Source organism: Populus trichocarpa, chromosome 8 (genome assembly GCF_000002775.5).
Source record: "Populus trichocarpa isolate Nisqually-1 chromosome 8, P.trichocarpa_v4.1, whole genome shotgun sequence".
NCBI classification, from domain to species: Eukaryota; Viridiplantae; Streptophyta; class Magnoliopsida; order Malpighiales; family Salicaceae; genus Populus; species Populus trichocarpa.
In genome coordinates, this window is record NC_037292.2 from 781,799 (window position 1) to 801,954 (window position 20,156).

The following is a 20,156-nucleotide window of genomic DNA, read 5'->3' on the forward strand; positions in this document are numbered from 1 at the left end:
TGACTTTAACCCAAAATTTAATTCATTCTTCATTTATTTCATTTTACTTGTTTTTTCATCATCATCATCATTTTTTTTATCCTTTTCAGTAAATAAAATAATAATAATAATAATTAAAATAAAATAGTCAAAAATTGGGTTATGACAGTAAATATGCCCATAGGCTGTGTTGTTATGACCCTGGGTTGGAAGGCTCAGCAAGGCCATTCTTGAAAAATATAGAACAAGGTAACAAGGACATCAGCTCACCATATAAACCACGTCAAAGGCTTTGCGGTATTGACTGAGATTGTTTTCAATGTTGTCATTCCTGAAACAGTAGTTCAGATGGTTGAGAAACTAAATGAACTCATTGTTTAGTATACGAAAAAGCAATTGATCCTATTGAAACAGGGTTCAGGAAATAGAAATTTTCAAATGGTTCTACTCTTCAACATCTTCTTGTGAGATGCCCAAGTATCTTTCAAATTTGCAATCTCTTCATTGCATGCCCAGGACACCTAACATTGCATGCTGACATACACAGACACGCAAACAAACCAAGAAAACACCCCTTTCAAATTTCCCTTAGGTAAAGCTTCGGTTTTGTGGTAAGGATTATTGGAAGTCCATAACTCATCTCTAATAACTTCCATCAATAGTACAGTGTCCAAATGCCCGACAGAATTCTGAGTTCCTATTATGCATTCACCTGCCTTACCAGATATTCTCTATATCATGTAAACTGGTTATAAAATGTTAAACCCTTCGGAAACCAGAATCCAGCAGAGTGGTGAAAAATATGGGGAGTTGGTAGAGATAATCAGGTAAAGATCAAGCAATATTACAAACTCACAGGAAACCCACAGAAATTCGAGTCTCATAGTCCAAACCATCTGACATTTCCAAGTCTCCCAGGTGATCACCAAGAAGCAGCAGATCAGTTCTCTTCTTTACAGAAGCATTGTCATTGATCAGACCATCAGCATCACCAAAATTTTCGTGAACAGGAGCAGCCATTTCAAGAGCATGCTCATTTTTATTTAGACTATGGATCAACTTCCCTGCAACGAAATAGCATAAAAGCCAGAATCAGAATCATTCCAACATGCAGTAGAACAAATAGGCAACATTTCAAATGAAATTTGATCAATGTTTCAAAATTCTAAAACAAACAGGAAGAAGCTTGCAACTCGTTTGGTTTGATATGATGAAGGCAGTAAAATGCAAAAGAGACTATGGCATGAAGCTGAAAGGGATAAAAATAACCGAGAATCCTAGGCAGGCACCGCAACAGGGAGATGCCAATAGCATGTGTTTAAACATTGGTCATGAAGGCTAGAAAGGATCAAAATGATACCTTTGAAAGAAACGAGGCGACCATCATTATCAAATACCATTCGGTTTGAAACAATATTAACATTCTTTAAAGATCTATGGACTTTCTGTCTCAGGACCTGGCACAGCAAAAAGAAGAAGCACAAGCATGTAGAAGGTACCACATAAATTAGACCCAGAAATTAATTACTAAAAGCACTTTGTTCTGGTACAGAATCACCAGAAAGCATATCTTGTAAACTAACCTCCTCTATGATATCTGCAAGCCCTGCAGGGAATATGAGAACCGGAATGTCTCTTTCCTGTGAATTGCAAACACAAACAAGTTTGGTGATATATAACTTGGCATGAATAACCTTTTACAGAAACCAAACTGCTCAAAACTTTACCTCAAAAGGATGTCCAAAAACTCAAAAAGTTCAACCACACCTTCCCTGAAAGCAATTGCAGGTTTAGGAACAGACTCCTTGATTGCATCATATGTAAGGCCTCCCTCAATCAGAAGATTATGGGTTTTCCCCCACCTGCATTAGCAAAACTGCAGCCATGGATACTGAGAGGTGACAGTTTATTTATCTTACATTTATCACAATTTAGTATTGAATCTTCTATTATAAATGTATTTGTTTCATAATTTTCTTTAAAAAATATTATTATGTTTATTTATAATATGTCATTTTAATAAAAAAAAATAAGAAAAATAAATAAATTATTTCATTCTCTTCGACAGAATATTATGCTCATATCATATCATTTTTTAAAGGGTTCCACTACACCTGTATTGTGACCAAAACTAAAGATTTTCCTGAAAATAAATAAAAATATAGATATGACATTAACTACGATATGATGAATAAATGAGAATTTAACTTTACACTTTAAAATATATAAAATTACAAATCAATAAAAAAAAAAAAAGAGAGAGAAAAGATTAATCCCATGGGAGAGTCGGGCTTAATCAGGGGTGAACTGGCTCTTATCTGGGCCCACTTACTCCATCTCTCTATAGGCCTTTAAGCCATAATGGAATGGAACTGCAGCCTGCTGGTTTGGTTAAGGGCTAATTACACCTTTACCCCTAACACCAAATGTTACACTTTTCCAGGTTCCACTCCTTAAGCTCTAAGGTTTCACCTTTTACGAGTTACTGACTAGTCAAAGCGTAAATTGAAACCTTTTTCTTTACTATAGGAGTAACATTGAAACAACTTAAATATTAAGAAACCGTTAAATATACGGTTTCTTAATAGGAAGGCACATTTCATTATAGATGTAGTTCAATTAAATTTGAATTTTTTAAAAAATTTATTAGTTTAAAAATTAAAAATCTCATTAATTTTATAATTTTAAAAAATAATCAAGATATGTTTAAATTGGATAAAATATTTATAATTTTCAAAAAAGGACACATTCCATTATACACGTTGGGATTGTGAGGATTCCTGACTCTGAAGGCAACAACCAGTCCATTAAAACCACACAGCTTCATGCTCTTGAACTTGAATTCCAGTTTCTTTTTCTGAAGACAAGAGAAGATACTTAATGGGTTTTGTCTTTCAACAATTTTGAGCACTCGTTTCTCAAATTAAGAACCGCCAAGGTGACATTTTTTTTCTTCTTTTTCCAAGATAGGTTTTCCTTGTTTTGCTTTTGTTCTCCATATATTGTCTCAGTTAACTTGAAGTCAATGATCTTGATTGATTCTGAAATTGATTTTGTTTAAAGTTCATTTTTAAACAAATATTAGTGGTAGCTCTAATACACATTTCCTTGAAGATGGCTGAGGTTTTGTTTTTTTAACTTTGAAGCACATATTTTGATGGATTCTGGACTGTTGTTTAAAGATCACTTCTTTTTCACACATGTGTGCTCCTACATGGTTTTCTGCTATTCAAATTTGATGTTGGAAGCGAATTGTTAGCTTCCATTGGAAGTTTTTCACTTGGATATTAAGTTTTGATGGTGGGTTCTTGTATGTTAGAGCTTGTTGGTCTAATAGGTCCTAAACATACTAATTAGTGCATTTTGTGGCCATTTTCACATGTCTTAAACAGGGTTTTGATGGATATAGGTTAACTTAACGCAATGTTGTTTTTGCATGGATATATAGATAGGCAATGTCAAAAGGGTGTTGACTTTGGTTTGTGTATCTGAATAAGGGTTACTTAACTGGTTTTTGCAGTTTGGAATAGTAAGATGGCCAGACAGGCTAATACACTTTTCCTTGAAGAATGGCTGAGGATCTGTAGTGGTAGCAGCAACAACACTTCAGCCACTACTAATCAATCTCAGGGTTTTAATTCTTTTAATGCTGGCACTGCTCAGGTTTCTGCTGCTGGAACTGGTTTGGCAACTTCAACACAGAGCATGCCGAAGCAATTTAGTTCACCTGCATCAATTCCTTTTAGTTTGACTACGAGTTCAGCCTTCTCTTCTGGCAGTTCCACATTTGGTTCCTCTACATCTAAATTGTTAAGTTCTGGTACTACGTTTGGAGTTAATTCTTCCACTTCCGAGTCCAGCTCTGTTAGCTGCATGGCGAGTCCTGCATCTGCTGTATTTGGTTCCAACTGGCAGGCACCGAAATCTACTGGATTTAGTTCCACACCATCCTCTTCTTCCTCAACGTTGTTTGCCTTCGGAGCAACTTCTAATACTGGTACGAGCAGTGCACCCATGGTGTTTGGATCAACCTCTAGTGTCTCATCTGGCCCCTCTTTCCCCTTCAGTTCACCTGCATCTGCTACTCCATCACAGCCTGTGTTCGGTGCCCCAAATCCTAGCTTCGGATTTGGTTCTTCATCTGGTAATAATGACCAAATGAGCATGGAGGACAGCATGGCAGAGGACACGGTTGAGGCAACCACGCCTTCAGTTTGCGTATTTAGCCAACAACCAGCTACTCCTGGCTCAATTTTTGGTTTTTCAGCTCCATCGGGTGGGAATCAGTTTAGTTCTACAGGTCCATCACGTGCAAACCCCTTACAATTTGGAAGCCAACCAAACATTGCCGCTCCGCAGAACCCATCTTTTCAGGCTTCTGGTAGTCTAGAGTTTAATGCTGGAGGAAGTTTCTCATTGTTCACAGGTGGCGGTGACAAGTCCCTTGGAAAATTTGTCAGAATCAAAAAAACACAGCGCAAGCGGTAAAGACACTTTGGAACTCCGGTTTGGTTTTCGTGTGTAAGTTCCTGGTTACTGGTGGCAGACAAGTAATTATAATGATGAGAGATACACAGCATGATTTGCTGTTTCCGAGGTCACTCATTGATATTTTGGTGACAAAGGTAAACCTGCCTTCTCAGGCACCAGAATATGTCTTTACAGTTCCCCTTTCCCTCAGGACGATGGTGGAAAGGTGGGCTTATGTTGTTGCAACTTTGTACTGTCTTCTTAGCAAACCTAGGAAATTTTACCATGTACTCCCTAGTGGTAGCTCATAGGATTATAGTTGGGTAAATTTGCTTGTGACCATGTTCTCTGTAGTCTGTACTCTATCACTTGTAACATAAACAGCAAATCATATCGATTTGTTTAAGAAAGTGTCTTGTTCTGAGCATCAGATATTTCCAATAATCATTGTTTTATCTCACTTGTAATCTGTTTTCTAACATTCCTCTCTCTTGCCTTGTTTACTGGCGACAGAACTTAGAAGTGAACACTGAATTATACACGAGGGTTTGCTGAAAGACAAGCAAGAGGAGATGAATAAATGTCAATTTATCCTACTGTTAATGTATATGATATAAGATTTGGCTATTGGAGCCAACAATTTAAAAAAGATGCACAAAATTACTGGCAGGAAAATAGGTGGTGTGAAGCGTTAGGCACAAAATGTACCCTTCATATAGCTAGTTCTTGAAGCACTATAAATCCCTTTTTAAGTCGGGTGATTAGCAATCCTACATTACTAAACCACGATCAGAATTGAACTCGTTTTGTTTTTACAGATGTAGCCAGCCTAGTGGCGATTAGATCACTAGTAATGTCTGGCTCCGGCATTATTGTAAACACGGCCCTCAGGGTATGGAATCCTTCCCTCATTTCCTTGAGCTCTTCCACCCCCACCGTACTGAGGTCGTCCCTGGTATGACTCAAATTGACTGCTGGCATAAGCCCGATGTGTTTCTCCAGCACTGATGGGTCCTGTAGCAGCTGCACCACTATAGCCACGGGCATCCTGCAAACCTGAGTTTGGGTAGTGGCTCATGCTGGCTTGTTGGTACTGACTTAGTCGTGCTTGTGATTCCTTCCTAAGAAACTCTTCTCGTCTATTGGCTTGTTGAGCTCGAAGTGCGGAAAGTTTGTCCTGGTATCTGGTATTGATCTCAATAATATTCTGAAGCAGCAAAAATATTGAATGTTTATCATTTGGCCAATCATCTATAATATGAACAGTAAAAAAATACAAAGAAAGCCAATGCTATCAGATATCAATAAATTAGTAAAATCAAAGGGAGAGAAGGCTTCAAAACCAGCATAAGAAGAGAAGGGCATGCTAGAGAAGCAGGAAGCTTTGCAACACACTAAGCAACAGTTGGCTCTTTGTAAATTAATTTGTTTAAATATTTATTTGACTTCTTCAATCATGCGCATGCGTCATTGGAGCTAAAGTTATGAGAGTAACCCCCCTCCCCTTCTCTCGTCCCTGTAAGAGCCTTTACTGGCCCAGGTTTAAAATAGTTGCAGCTCACAGGGGGGGAAAGCCCGGATAATTGAAGAAATTGTTTCATAGAAGTCTCACCTCCCTATGCCTAGCATTTTCGGCAACCTCTGCATCACCTTGCTCCTTTGCCAATTTCGTTACTTCATCAAAGAACTTCCTTTCAAGATTTTCAAAAGACATTGGCAATGAAGTGTCCTCAAAGCCAAGCTCCATATCTTGGTCATGGGGCTGGGTTCCACCAGCTTCCTTGTTGGATTGACTTTCTAGACCCATTTTCGGATCAGGTGGCTGCCCATGGTAGTAAGATCTTGCCCCAGAACCCACTTGACCTGCAAAATGAAACAAATATGAACAAACATTCATAAAACTTTTTCTTAGCTTTTTTTCTCCCAGAAAATCCACAATTTTCTTGGTTATCAAGCATGCATCCTAAAGCTTGTTCACACACGTAGCATCCAAATTACATACAAATATCAATCTCCACTTTCTGATTCTTTACCTTTAAACTTTAGTGCCCAATTGCATCTTGACTATAATTCAATCCTAACACATCAACGCAGCTCACAGCTCTACATTGTAAATAAGTTCATAGCTTTCTTTGATCATCTGTATTCTATACTACGCTCAAAAGGGTCAAGATATCTCCTACTTCAAATGAACTACGGTTCTGTTTGGTATGACTTTTGTGCATTGATTTGAGTTGTTTTTTAAACTTTTTACTTGTAGAAATGTTATAAATATATTTGATTAGACAACTTCTGACTGAAATAAAAAATTTGTTACAAAAGTGAGTCAAGATTTTGATTTAATCAAAAGTTAAAATTTTCAACTTTTAACTCGGATTCTACTTAAACTATATCTCTTCCCCGAAAAATTCGTTTTGAATCATTTTTACCGGACATATTTCTGAACTTGTTTTTGTCACATTATTTATGAAAAACAACTTTTGAATTGTGACTCGAGGTAAACTAGGTTATGAAAAACAACTTTCACTTCCATCAATTCCACCTACCAATTCTTAACATTAACACCCAATTCCTCATTGTCCTTCCACCATTGTTCTGATAACTCCAAAAGCTTAACGTTAATTCCTATATCGTCAAAGAAAGTTCACACTTTCCTTCAATGTTCAAATCAAATTCACTACCTTCAACAATCCAAAAAGCCCTTAACTTCTAACAAACATTACTTTCACTCTCTTAATTAAACATCCATCAAACACAATAACATCAAGAAACACACAGTATTCACTCACCTTCACTGAAAGTATGAGTAGGCAATTGATTGTGAACATTCTGTGAATCTCTGTCCCACTGCCACTGCCCTTCAGCTATTGAAGATTTATACCCAGGATGCTGCTCTGCCTCCACACTAGAGTACCCATCTTGCCTTCCTCCTCCTCCATAACTATTACTCATTGCCCCTGCATTTCCTCTCATTCTTTGTCCACTTCCGCCATACGGGTTCATATTCCCATCCCCGTACGCCGGCTGTGGCTGCCGTTCATGTTCTCTCTCTGTAATCCCAAAAGAAACACGGCAATACACGAATTAGCAGCTGTTTGAAAACAACGTTGCACTATCTGATATAATACTTCACTTCACTTTGGTTTGCTTCTTTGCTTTCCTTTTCAGGATCGATTTATGAGCAACTCGAAGAGACGCAAGATTGGGAACGAGTGATGTTTGCCCTCGAAGGAGATGCCAACTGCCAAGTATTGTTTATGTGCCATAGCGTATATAATTTCTTGTTTGATTTTGAGTTTTGAAAGTATTTTTAATAAAATTTAATAAAATTATTAATTTTATTTAAAATTAATATTTTTTTAATATATTTGTATCATTTTATTTTATTGTATTAGTAATAATTTTTAATAAATAAAAAATATATTATTTTAATATAATTCTGAATAAAAAACACTTTAAAAAACAATTACAACCACACTCTCAAACTTAGTTTAAAGCCTATCATATTTATAGAAGGCTAAGAGACCTTTGGGAAACGCGGTTTCAACCGCGTTTCCTTGAATTTTAATTTTTTTATTAAAAATTATTTTTTTTTATGTTTTCAGAATGTTTTAATATGCTGATCTAAAAAATAATTTTTAAAAAATAAAAAATATATCATTTTAATATATTTTTAAGCGAAACTTATTTTGAACCGTTACCATAATTCCAAACATGCTTTATCAGGGGTAATTTTTTTTAGTTCATTTTAGATCAATAAAAATAAATATTCTTTTTTTTTTCATTTAAAAAGTGTACTTTCACATTATACTAATTTATTAAAAAATAATGAATTATATGAATATTATCCTTGATGTTTGAATTCAAAATATTAAGAAATCAATATGTTTCTTTAATCATTAATCAACTTTTAAAAATATTAAAAATAATTGGGCGAGGTCAATTTTTTACTTGTTCATATTTGATGAAATTATGGTAGTATTCTGTAACCTTTTATATTTTATACGGGTTTTTGTTCACCTTGTTTTGTGCCTATCTTTTACTTGATTGACTATTTTATAACAAAATTAAAATAAATATTTTTTTAATATAAACAACCAAATTTACAGTGGAATAAAATTATCAAAATTTAAAAGGTGTGGCATGAAACTTTGCTTTATTTTTTAATTTTTTAATTTAGTTTTTTTTTAATTTTACCCTTCAATAATTTAAAAACAAATTATTTAGTTTTTTTTAATTTATTTTATATGGGATTATCAGGATTCTAATCTTCAATATTAGATATGGTATACTTGAGTTTTGTATTTATTTTATTTATTTATTATATAGTTATCATGGTTTCATAACTCGAGTTGTGAATTTTACAAGTTAACCAAAGTTGGCTTACATTATTTTATTTTTTTAATTGATTTTTTCTTTAATTTCATTATTTAACATTAGGTTAGATGAGAATTAGGCTTTTTAGTATTTTTTTTAATATGTTTTACAATGAGTTATCTCGATCTCATAACTCAAGTCGCAAGTTGACTCGGGTTAATTTTTTTTATTTTTTAATTGTGTATTTTATTTTCAATCTCATCCTTCAAGGTTAAATTTATTTGTAATTGAGATTTATAATTTATTTCAAATTATTTTTTATAGAGTTACTACAATCTCATGATCTCAGTTGTGAATTTAACATGTTAACCCAGTGGATTGATCTAATATATTACTATCTTAATGCTTTTAAAAAAATACTTATCTAATATGTTATAGTTTTAATATTTTTAAAAAAACATGAAATATACATTATATTTTGAGTTAGTAATTATTTTTACTATTTAAAAATATATTATCAACATTTAACAAATTCTTTTTACATAAAAAAATATTTGACCAAACACACATCATAAATCATAACTCAGATATGAACTGGGGCAGAACTGTTGGATCGGGCCTAATTGCCCTCTATAATTAAATCTTCACAGGCCCACTATCTGAAGATAAGGTAAAAAACGGGTCGGGTTATGAAAGATCTTTCTTGCTTCTTCTGCTCTCTGTTTGTAGCTCTTTTGTTGCACACAAGAATAAAGTTATGAAATTTGCTCTGGTTTTATAGAAGTGAAAGAGAAATGTGGAAGAGAGTGTTCAGAGAAGCTATAGCGAGGCAACCATGGAGCACCATAACAAGTAAGAGATGGTCATCAACATCACCAACAAGCATATCCGCCGCTGTGGACACACTGTTGCTTCGGTCTCTTAAAGAGCACTATCTTCAAGTCTCCAAAATGAACCCTCCTCCTGTAAGAGAACACAAACTTTACTTAAAAACCCTTTTGGGGTTTTGTTTCTCTTTAAAAAGCAAAACCTTTTTCTGTTTCTGCTTTTAAAGGAACCCCATGAAGAATTTAGGGTTTTAGATAGAGAAATACTCGCATATGTTAGTTCAACAGGTTGCTTGGATTAAAAATGATAAACCCATCTTTGTTTTTTTATGATTTTTGACTACTTTTGTTGTGTATGTTAGGTTTAGTTGAGTAAAGTTTGTGGCCTTAGGCAATTTAAGGAGGTGAAGTCACCTTGTACTCGATGTTTAATTTATCGAGGTTACTTACGCCCATGTACATGCTTGTATGTCTGCTTTTGTTGAGTGAAGTTTGTGACTATAGGGAATCTAGAAAGCTGAGCTTATGTTTGTCTATGTATGCATGCTTATATGTTTGTTTGTCAAATTAGAATTATGCATGATTTTGTGCGTTCAATTGGGCTTAATGTGTATGAATACGTGAGTGAGAGAGTGTGAGAGATTTTTATTGGCTAATGCTATATCTTGAACTTGAATTTGTTGTAGAAAGTCAACCCTCCACCTGCCTTTTCAATAATAAAAGGTGCTTTGGATGGGAATGGTCCAGTTCTGATTCGCACCTATGGGAATGAGGAAATTAAACTCTCTATAATGCGGATGGCTTATATTGCACCTGGTGATGGGGAGTCTGATGGAAATGACGAGGACGTGAATCAGTTCTTCCTTCATGTGGATGTTTCGAAGCCTGGACAAGATAAATCTCTGCATTTTCTATGTGGACTTTATACAGATGCGCTGGGAATTCACTCTGTTTCTTTGAGGCCAAAGCTTGACGGTGCTGACTTTCTTGAGGATACAACTACATACAGTGGCCCACATTTTGTGTAAGTTGTCATTCTCGTTTCTCTCTTTTTGGTCGATGATTCAATAAATTTGAAGTCATAAGGTGTTAAAATATTGAAAAACAACGAGGCATATAATGATTAAAACTGAATCATATTTTTTTGATACGAGGATACCGTGACACATTGGAGGAACTTCTGTTCCCCCCTTTCTCAATATTCTGTGTGAAACAATTGGAGAACAACGAGGCACATGATGATCAAACAAGAACCAATTTCTTTGGCATTCAGATAATGTTACTGATTAGATGAACTTCAAGAACCACTACTTTCGATTAGCAACCATTTTTTTCGATGCGGCAACTGAAACTACTCTATTCTTCATTTCTTTGGCATAACTTGAAATTTAAACGATTTGGTTGTACACTTCAACAAATTGTTCCCGCGTTGACAGGGAACTTGATGAAAGGATGAGGGATGCATTCCACCGTTTTATTGAAGAACGAGGTGTGAATGAGAATCTTTTTGATTTTCTTCAAGCATGGCTGTATGTGAAGGAGCACCGGGGTCTTATGCGCTGGTTTAAAACAGTGGGCACATACATCAATGAAAATAGGCCAGCGAAGAATCTTAATATTTTTATAAAGGGGTCTCATAAGAAGATTCATTTGCAAGCAAAAAATAGGCAAAGATGTGTAACAAGTTGTTGGTATATTTACTTGAGCTGCGTTGCTTAAACTCTTCAGCTTTTCAGTTCTGCTGCTGTCTTTAGAAAACCAGTATCAAACTGTTTTGTCGTGGTGATGACATTTTCATGTTCGAGCTGCTTTCTCTCTCTATGATGTGATTCCTTACATGGGCAAAGATGTGGATCATTCTTCTCAGACACGTTTACTTTCAAGTGCTTTTGCAGCTTGGATAATACTCTCGTCGTAGATTTTTTTTTGCAGCTTGTATAATACATTGCGTGAAATAGAAGATAAAGATTCTGGCCTCAAATTGCTCGGATAGTTTATAACAATCTATAGTACCTCCTCTTTAGCACTGTCTTGCCTTTTTGCATCTTACGATATCTAGCAGTTTACCAGCTGATGATCAAAGCAGAACGAAGACCACAAAAATGAACTCCGCATTCTTTAGCTCTGTAATTCAAATCAAAGATTTGATTGGTCATCTTCTCTATAAAAGCTTGCCTTCAAACTATACAGTCATCTCTGAAAAAGATTCAGATGATCCAGTTTATCTTGAATCCACTTGGAGGCAGAAGCCTTCTTGGCTCGAGCAATCGAATATTTGTTAATATTACTCTTTTATAGATAAATGAAAAATCTACACAAGCTATTAGATTAGCAGAGCTTGCAAACGGATCCCATTAAAAAAAAGCTACACTTGTAATTGTAATTTTAAGATCTATTTACCGTGGAAAAGCTTAATTCTTGCATGCACAAAACAAATTTAGCTTAATAACTTCCTATCTGATAAATGATGTTCTAATGATAGAAAAAGAAGAAGAAGTGGAAAACACGTTTATTTAAGGGGAGGAATCAATAACAGTGATTATGGAAGGCACCTCACGGAGAAAATAATAATGTGCTGTCTGGGTCTGGGTCTGGGTCTGGGACTTGGACTCTGCCCTTTACCCGATGGCCCGTATCATATATCCAATCGGCCCATTACCAGGGTGGGCTTGATCGGGCCTATGCCTTTTAAATTATTTCGGAGCCTTTATTTCAAGTGGGTTTTTTTTATCAATATTTTAACTCAGATTTTTTTTAGCAAGGGGCAATGTGGGTTTCAAGTTATACGTGGCCACAAAAGACGGTCACTATTAAATTCCTTTTAAAAATCTTCTTGCCATAATCATGATGTCACCCCTATATGTATTGCTTTCAAGGAAAGAGCAGAAATTACAGGCAAAAGTTTTTGTCAATGATAACAATAATGGTGAATTGGTCAATTTTTGAAATCTCATATGCTAATTTCTTAGTTGACCTTATACTTGATGGGACTATACAGACCGATTATATTATATCATATGAGTTATATGAGTTATAGACACCAACACCAATCATAAAATAATTCTGAGTTGTATTTAATTTTGATTTCAAATATTAATCATAAATTATTTATGGTTGAAATTAGATTTTGAATTCCAAAATGTAATAATAACAACCCTTGCAATCAAAACTTGAGCAATAATACCCGTCTAGGGTGGTACAGTGATAAGAGTTTGGGATCAAGAGGTTTGTTCTCTTGTGGTTTCAGATTCAAGCCCTGTAGCTGCTAATATGATGGCCACTGGAGGCTTATATGGTTGTTAACTTCAGGACCTGCGGGATTAGTTAAGGTGCGCGCAAACTGGCCTAGACATCCATGTTAATAAAAAAAAAAACTTGAATTAGAGAAAGCAAGGCTTGGATTTTTATCATCTTCAGTGAGATTGTATATGATTTTTTTTTTCATGTATTGTAAGTATTTAATAATTATAACTTGAATATCATAAGTTTTTCATATTATAGAAGAATGAGTATTCCATATTCCTGAAGAGACGAACTGATTCATAGTTCCATTGGCAAGAGTAAAAAAAAAAACCTTTAATTCCCCCCCCCCTCTTTTCCCCATGGAGGCAAAGGTCCATTGTCGCTATCATCTTGTCATGCAAATTTAACGGTCCTTATAATTTGTAATTTTATAATTTTTATTCATTTTAAAGGTATAGAAAACAAATTAATGGCAGAATTTTGCAACTATGGAGGTGCCGAAAGGCAATACCACCATGAATGATGCAAAGCTGGGTCATGAGATTCTGGTTTTTATATTTAGTGCTTGCTCATCTCACTGGTGTTTTTATTATTAAAAAGAAAATATCACAGGCACAAAATCATCTTCCTAGAAGACCTTACACGAGCTTGTTCATTGCAATCTGTCGCTACGATGAAAATAAGACAAAAAATAACGTAATATTTAACTAAAAACCTTGTAATTAATTAGTAAACTCACCCAGTCTCAATTAATTAGTGTTTTTTACGACTTCAGCACCTCCTGAAAAGTCGAGTTTAATAACTTTGGAAACAGGATTGACATCCTGGGCTCTAGTTTAAACAAATCCCAAGGAAGATTCTAGAATAAAAAATACTAAATCTCGATCCCTGCAGGCACCAACACCCGGATTCATCGTTGCAGACGACAGAATTGAAAGAGAGACTGGAGAGACTTGGACGCAAACACACTGGGAAAAGATGAGAGAAACTGGATGTTGCAGACGAGACAAGGCATGTCATGCCAGAGTTGCAGTGAGCTAGCTAGGGATGAAGATCGGGGCATTGATTAGACACCATTTACACGAGTGGTCTTCAGCAATCCTCTCACCCTCCATTCATTGAACGACAGGAAGCTGTTGATTTTGTCGTTGTATTTCCCAATAAGATATTTCCACACGTTTTCCGCCATGTTTGAGTGGTGCTCACCATCAGATGTCTTCTATTTTCTTACACTGAAAAAGTGATTAAAAGTCGGTTTTTTTTTTCTTTTTTCATTTCAAGAAGAGGATATCGTGATATCTTCCTTCTTTTTTACTTCAAACAATCACACTAATAATGTTCATACAATCAGACACAGCCCATTAGTGCTTCCAAATACAATCACCGTTGTAAAGTTTTGACTGAACTAGTAGGTTGATAAATAACTCGAATTATTAGAGATTTAAACTGCTGCGAGTTGGAAAAAAATTTTAAAAAATAAAAACCCAATAAATTTTTATTTATTACATGCTTTTATTACACGTTCTCAAATCTTGAATCAATTCTTAAGCTAACGATCATGTAAGCGACTCGAACTAGTGATCTCTAGGGAGCAAACTCAAGGTCTGACCAGTTGAGCTACACCCTTCAGGGTTAAGAATTTGATGTTTTTTTTATTAACGTAGGTGTTCGGCTCAGCTTGTGTGTACCTCGACTAATTCCAATGACCCTAAAGTTAACAACTATATAAACCTCCAGTGACTTTGAGGTTTGTAAAATTTAAATTAGTGATTTTTAAAAAATAAATTTAGAATCGGATTTATTTTTATTTAAAATTTGATGTTTTAATCAAATAGTGAGCGACTTGAATCAAAGGAGCCTGATTTTTTAGGCTTATAGGCTAAGTCATGTCTGCCATCCTTATGACATCTAGGCAGTGGCTCTTTTCCTTATGGCCACAATCTAGACGCTTACGCATCTGGCACCAGGCGTTGCCTTTTGAGCAATGTTCGAGTCAACTTAGACTTAGATATAAATTAGAGAAATAAAATTAAAACAATAACCAAACACTATTTATTCAATAGAATACGTTCGAGTCCAGTGAATTATTACATTACAGAAACTTTTACTTGTTAGTTTGATGGAAGCTAGATAAACAAGGACCCGTGAGCAAAGACCGCATTTTTACAGTGGAAAAAGAGACGTTAGTTCTTAGGTTTATTTTATGTTTTTCTTCCATTCATTTGCCGGCCTATTTCTCTCTCTCTCTCTTAACTGGAGTTCTTGTACATCGTTCAAACAACCAACGGCATATCCCTCATATATATATATTAGCCAAATTCCACCTTCTCCTTCACCAAATCTCCTCTTCCTTTTTAGATTTCAAGATCCTTCATATCCCATCTTCCAATTTCAAATTCTCACCACACTCACTTCTTCTTTTTCTCCATTTTTGAAGTTAAAGTTCACTCCTTTATCATCATCGCTAAATGTTCCCTTGAACTCTTATATAATCTATGCCAAATCTTATGATCTAACAAGAAAATCCTAATCAAGATCATACCCGGGCTTTCTTTTTCACTAAAAAATAGGAAAAGAAAGCTAATATATCTTGTAATTCTCAGCCACTTGAATTTGTTGCAATCTCAACACAATCTCCAAAACCCATCTCATATAACTCTCTTTATATCTCTTAGATCACGAAATTACTTCAATTTTATCTCTCTTGATCACTACACAGGCTCATTTCTGTCTAGACCTTGATAAAGTAACCCTTTTCTGTTCTTGGAAGGAAAAGTTTCCATCTTCAAGTCAAAGAAATGGTGGTGAAGATGATGAGGTGGCCACCATGGCCACCTCTGTCATCAAGAAAATTTGAGGCCAAAGTGATCATTCACAAACTGCAAGGCCTGAATTTGGTGCAAGATGTAGAACAAAATGATGATGAGAGCAAGAAGAGGTTTGTGGTTGAGATGAAGTGGAAAGGTCAAAAGGGTATTGCTTTAAGGAGGTCTGCAAAGAGGAATTTTACTGAGGAAGGTGGGTTTTGTGGTGATGGGGTTTTTGAATGGAATGAAGAGTTTAAAAGTGTTTGTAATCTTTCTGGAAATAAAGATGGTGTTTTTCTTCCTTGGGAGATTGCATTCGCAGTTTTCAGTGTAAGTTTCCTATTCTTTTCTTTTTTTCTCCTGCTTTGGTATTCGTTGACTATCTGTTGGTAGATTTTTTATCATATCGAAATTGATTATTGTCATTAGGCTTTGGCTTTGGATAATTGAGTGTCATTGCATACGCTTTTTTGACATCTTACTCTCTGTCTGTCGCAGAATTATTGATCAATACTGATATATGTTCTTTTCATGATTTTTTGGCTTTCTTCTTTAACTTCTATTCTTTTGAACAAAGATGAATAATTAAGGTAAAAACCTAGAGCTAATGAAGAACATTATGTGCTTTTCCACAGTTCCAGGAAATTGGATATTACAATACAGGATATCAACGGAGGTTTCCCTTTTCGTGGGTGTATTATTGAACTTCTATTGACTATGGTTTCAGTCATCATATAATAAATTCACATTAATTGTATTTCTTTTGTTTTTGTTAAATCAAAGTTTGCAATATGTATAAGAATATGCTTATGCAGATTAATCGGTGGTCAATATGCTAAATTCTTGAGGGATTCAGTATTCTTTTTTAGTACCTGTAGCTTTATATTCCAAGACTTCTGAGGCCTTCTTTTTTGGCCTGTATGTGTGGTGATTATTTTGAAGTGACTGGCTTCACACATAGTGGAAGTTATTATCATGCTTGATCATGTTAAATGGCATATTCCTAGAGTGTTTTCTCAATTTGTTCTGTTTATGCTACGGGTCCTTTAGCGACTGATATATTAATAATCTCTCAGTATTGATTTGACAATAAGACAGTTTTGTTTCTAATGGTTCAGGGCATGAAACAAGGGCCAAGGAATAAGGTTATTTTAGTTGGAACTGCTACATTAAACCTCGCGGAATATGCTTCAACAGCCAAGGAGAGAGAAGCCAAAATTGATGTTCCTTTAACAGTTCACAATGGCACTGTTGAGGGCACTCCCTTGCTTCATGTAAGTCCATTCCTTTCAATACGACGAACATCTGTTATTAACCGTATCCTATGCTAATGGCTGTTTCATTTCTGACACTAGTTCAAATATAATGCAGTTGTCTCTCAAGTTGATGGAATTGAGAACTATTCAAGAACCTCTACAAGCACCACAGAGAGTGATAGAGACTGCCCCACCCTCACCCTCTTCTCTAGAAACTTTATCACCAAGGAGAGATGAGCTTTCTGTCCTTAAAGCAGGTCTGAGAAAAGTGAAAAGCTTCCAACTGACAAAAAAGGCTTGTCATGAAGAGAACAATTATGATAGGTGTTGTGTCAGAAGTGAAGATGCCGAGGACAACTATCCATTTGATACAGATTCACTCGACAATGATGGGGAATCAGAGGAGAGTAATTGGGATTCTAGTGCTCAGTTACCATTCAATTATGAAACTTTGGGGCATGCAAACAAGGCTGGAGGATCATTTTACTCTAATGCCATAACTAATGCTGAAGATGAGAGTTGGATATACTATAAGCACCGTAAACAAGATATGGGATCTCTGTATGTTGAGTCCTCAACTGCATCAGACCATGAACAGTCTTTGAGACAGAGTTCAATACGTGGAATCTTAGCTTGGAGGAAAAGGAAACTAAGTTTTATATCTGCAAAGCCTAAATCTAAAGGAGAGCCTCTCTTGAAAAAGGATTGTGGAGAAGGTGGTGATGACATTGATTTTGATCGCAGGCAGCTTAGCTCCTCTGATGAGTCCAGTTCTGGGGTACGTATCAACCCTTTTGCTCCCCCCCCCCCCCCCCCCCTCTTTATTTATCACCTTCTTTCTTGGGCTTTGTGCCTCTTAATGTAGTCATACGAGTTCAAACTTCACTCTAAAACTATTTTTGGTTCTGGCAGTGGAATAAATTGGAAGAAGGTTCCAGTACTAGTAGATCATCATTCTCTGAATTTGGGGATGACAAATTTGCTGTCGGCAGCTGGGAGGCAAAAGAAGTAATAAGCCGTGATGGGCACATGAAGCTCCAAGCGCAAGTATTTTTTGCTTCAATTGATCAAAGGAGTGAGCGAGCTGCAGGAGAGAGTGCCTGTACAGCCCTGGTTGCTGTCATTGCTAATTGGTTGCAATCTAACCAATATGAAGTGCCAATCAAGTCTGAGTTTGACAGCTTGATCAGAGTTGGATCTTTAGAGTGGAGAAACTTGTGTGAGAAAGAGGACTATAGACAACGATTTCCCGACAAGCACTTTGATCTTGAGACAATTCTCCAAGCTAAAATCCGTCCTCTTTCAGTAGTCCAAGAAAAGTCGTTTATTGGATTCTTTCATCCAGAAGGCCTAGAAGAAGGGGATTTTGACTTCCTTCATGGTGCAATGTCCTTTGACAGTATTTGGCAGGAGATTAATCATCATGGGTTAGACTTGTCTAGTAATTGTGATCCTTTCATCTACATTGTAAGTTGGAATGACCACTTCTTTGTCCTCAAGGTTGAGCAGGATGCCTACTATATCATTGACACATTGGGTGAGAGGCTTTACGAGGGATGTAATCAAGCCTATGTCCTAAAATTTGACAAAGATACAATAATCCGGAAACTACCAATGGAAACTAAAGAATCAGATGAAAAAACTTCGGGCAACAAAGTGCAACCAAGCAGCTCCAAGGAAAAAACTCGGGCTGAAAGGAGGTCGCCATCAAGTCCAAATGAATGCGAAAAGACTCTGATGGAAGAAGAAATTGTGTGCAAAGGAAAGGAGTCATGCAAGGAGTATATTAAGAGCTTCTTGGCTGCAATCCCTATAAGGGAATTGCGGGCTGATATGAAGAAGGGTTTGATGGCATCAACACCCCTTCATCATCGGCTTCAAATTGAGTTCCACTACACCCAGCTGACACAACCTGTAGATGAAAATTCATCAAGAGATGTAACAATTTGCTGATGCACCAGCATTGTATTAGCTGTTATCGCATTGAATACCTCCCTCCCATAGAGTTGAGCTCCTACAATTTTCTATACCTGTGATTATTCTAACCCCATCCCCTCTTGCAATGTATGTTGTTTAAGCAATAATTATGCTGATACTGCCATTTAATGATTTGTTTTTAAGTCTCTTTGTATATTCCATCTGTAGTTTTCGGACGAAGAATGCAAGTATCTACCTATTCATATTTTCACATTCTGGTGATTTGTTTTTACTGTAGATAATAGTAAAATTTCCATGCATAAAGTCACATGAAACTTTTCTTATTTTAAACCTTTATTTCACATGCACACGATGCCTTTAATTACAGTGGAAGCATAACTTAAGCTGACACCTTAGCTCTTTGACTTCTCTTTCACAAGAAAAGTGGCTCCCTGTATCGTGGCTTTTTCAGCTTTCCCGGCGAGATTCACCATTTATTCTTGCTCATTTCCCATTATATAACATCCGTGGACTCTTCTCTTGAAGCATAACCCTTCTTCTCTTGTATTCAATATACCCCCCCCCCTCCCCCTCTCTCTACAAGAATGCATAGGTCAGCGAGTGGAACTCGGGCCTCTGATGAGTTCTTGATCAGCCTGGCACCAGCTGCCGATGTATCCCCTCTGAAAAATACAGCTTACTCAGAGTTACCAACCCATGATCCCATATCTGATGTGACCAAGAAGGATCTTGCTTGGCATCACAAGTCCATGGGAGAAAATGCCGTTCACCTCATCCCGGTAGTCCTGATTCTATGTGCTTTGACTCTCTGGATTTTTTCTTATCCGTATAAACTGTAATCAAGCGATGCAATTCAAATCATATTTAAATGTGCTTCCTTGCCTTGTCTTGCCTTTGTCTCTGTAATGGAATTATAATTTCATAATCTATCCATATTATAAACACCTAGTTTTGACTATATGAAACCTAATTTGTCAGGATTTCTTACATTTTAGTATGTTACTCTGATACCACCTAGCTTTGACTAGTTTTCATTCGTGAAAACGTGTGCCATGAGAACTGTTTCAATTCTTCTGTACCATGTTCTTGGCAGAATTTCAGTTTGCCCTTACAGCATGAAATGTAAATACCTGTCTTGTCATTATTTCTGGTTTTCATTCACTCAGTTTTCATTGCCAAATAAAAACAATTTACTGGTAATTCTTTAAACTGATATTATTTTTTTGTAATGTGTGCCTGGTAAGAAATAAGAATATTGATAAAGTCAGTCAGGCTTGGCTAAAAAAAGGATGGCATCAATTATCGTTGGCCTTCTTCAA

The 20,156-nt window shown here is 36.0% G+C and overlaps 6 protein-coding genes across 14 annotated transcripts in view; 4 read left to right on the forward strand and 2 right to left on the reverse strand.

The window, feature by feature from the left end:
• The window catches only part of LOC7486875 (nuclear pore complex protein NUP1), a 30,754-nt gene extending 25,845 nt beyond the window's left edge, over positions 1 to 4,909 (forward strand). The window contains exon 10 of the transcript XR_008059812.1: positions 4,577 to 4,909. The gene's annotated coding sequence lies outside the window, so the exon portion shown is untranslated. The remainder of the gene's footprint in view (positions 1 to 4,576) is intronic.
• LOC18101294 (uncharacterized) overlaps positions 1 to 20,156 on the reverse strand; it is a 74,192-nt gene that overhangs the window by 17,366 nt on the left and 36,670 nt on the right. Inside the window, exons 1-3 of one of the 7 annotated variants that reach the window (XM_052454950.1) lie at positions 7,239 to 7,717; positions 6,062 to 6,312; positions 5,279 to 5,656 (exon numbers count right to left, since the gene is read on the reverse strand). The exons of 1 other annotated variant lie outside the window; for it this stretch is intronic. In XM_052454950.1, coding sequence (XP_052310910.1) covers positions 5,297 to 5,656; positions 6,062 to 6,312; positions 7,239 to 7,452 — 825 coding nt within the window. In that variant the 5' untranslated portion in view covers positions 7,453 to 7,717 and the 3' untranslated portion in view covers positions 5,279 to 5,296. Of the gene's footprint in view, positions 1 to 5,128; positions 5,657 to 6,061; positions 6,313 to 7,238; positions 7,719 to 20,156 lie in introns of those variants that run through there. 5 more of the 7 variants (XM_006379387.3, XM_052454951.1, XM_052454948.1 and 2 more) reach the window with 5 other exon arrangements.
• Positions 154 to 1,895, reverse strand: LOC18110230 (uncharacterized). Of its 2 annotated transcripts, XR_008059813.1 has the most exons (3): positions 1,747 to 1,895; positions 1,563 to 1,619; positions 154 to 1,043 (listed from the first exon to the last, which is right to left on the reverse strand). XR_008059813.1 is itself a non-coding variant. In XM_052454953.1 (2 exons), the coding sequence occupies exons 1-2, from the start codon at positions 1,377 to 1,379 to the stop codon at positions 832 to 834; spliced, it is 252 nt and encodes an 83-aa protein (XP_052310913.1). In that variant the 5' UTR covers positions 1,380 to 1,404; the 3' UTR covers positions 154 to 831. The 2 variants fall into 2 exon arrangements, 1 of the variants encoding a protein (XP_052310913.1); XM_052454953.1 differs by lacking the exons at positions 1,563 to 1,619; positions 1,747 to 1,895 and adding an exon at positions 1,340 to 1,404.
• The window catches only part of LOC7486880 (uncharacterized), a 32,966-nt gene continuing 15,542 nt past the window's right edge, over positions 2,733 to 20,156 (forward strand). Inside the window, exon 1 of the mRNA XM_024607176.2 lies at positions 2,733 to 2,917. The gene's annotated coding sequence lies outside the window, so the exon portion shown is untranslated. The remainder of the gene's footprint in view (positions 2,918 to 20,156) is intronic.
• LOC7490878 (uncharacterized protein At2g39795, mitochondrial) lies at positions 9,465 to 11,497 on the forward strand. Its single transcript, XM_002310945.4, has 3 exons — positions 9,465 to 9,731; positions 10,280 to 10,617; positions 11,030 to 11,497. Exons 1-3 carry the CDS (start codon positions 9,561 to 9,563, stop codon positions 11,310 to 11,312), a joined length of 792 nt encoding a protein of 263 aa, XP_002310981.4. The 5' UTR covers positions 9,465 to 9,560; the 3' UTR covers positions 11,313 to 11,497.
• Positions 14,999 to 19,089, forward strand: LOC7486878 (uncharacterized). Of its 2 annotated transcripts, none has more exons than XM_024607178.2 (4): positions 14,999 to 15,973; positions 16,762 to 16,917; positions 17,015 to 17,677; positions 17,812 to 19,089. In XM_024607178.2, exons 1-4 carry the CDS (start codon positions 15,635 to 15,637, stop codon positions 18,850 to 18,852), a joined length of 2,199 nt encoding a protein of 732 aa, XP_024462946.2. In that variant the 5' UTR covers positions 14,999 to 15,634; the 3' UTR covers positions 18,853 to 19,089. The 2 variants fall into 2 exon arrangements, with proteins under 2 accessions (XP_024462946.2, XP_024462947.2); XM_024607179.2 differs by having other exon boundaries at positions 15,824 to 15,973; positions 16,999 to 17,677.

Excerpts from the sequence above, each read along its gene's own strand:
- LOC7490878 (XM_002310945.4), top strand. The coding sequence starts at position 9,561 with ATGTGGAAGAGAGTGTTCAGAGAAGCTATAGCGAGGCAACCATGGAGC. Across the intron at positions 9,732-10,279 it reads CCAAAATGAACCCTCCTCCT|AAAGTCAACCCTCCACCTGC; the intron begins GTAAGAGAACAC and ends AATTTGTTGTAG. Across the intron at positions 10,618-11,029 it reads TACAGTGGCCCACATTTTGT|GGAACTTGATGAAAGGATGA; the intron begins GTAAGTTGTCAT and ends CCGCGTTGACAG.
- LOC18110230 (XM_052454953.1), bottom strand. The coding sequence starts at position 1,379 with ATGGTATTTGATAATGATGGTCGCCTCGTTTCTTTCAAAG. Across the intron at positions 1,044-1,339 it reads TCGCCTCGTTTCTTTCAAAG|GGAAGTTGATCCATAGTCTA; the intron begins GTATCATTTTGA and ends ATTTCGTTGCAG.
- LOC7486878 (XM_024607178.2), top strand. The coding sequence starts at position 15,635 with ATGGTGGTGAAGATGATGAGGTGGCCACCATGGCCACCTCTGTCATCA. Across the intron at positions 16,918-17,014 it reads AGGGCACTCCCTTGCTTCAT|TTGTCTCTCAAGTTGATGGA; the intron begins GTAAGTCCATTC and ends AATATAATGCAG. Across the intron at positions 17,678-17,811 it reads CTGATGAGTCCAGTTCTGGG|TGGAATAAATTGGAAGAAGG; the intron begins GTACGTATCAAC and ends TGGTTCTGGCAG.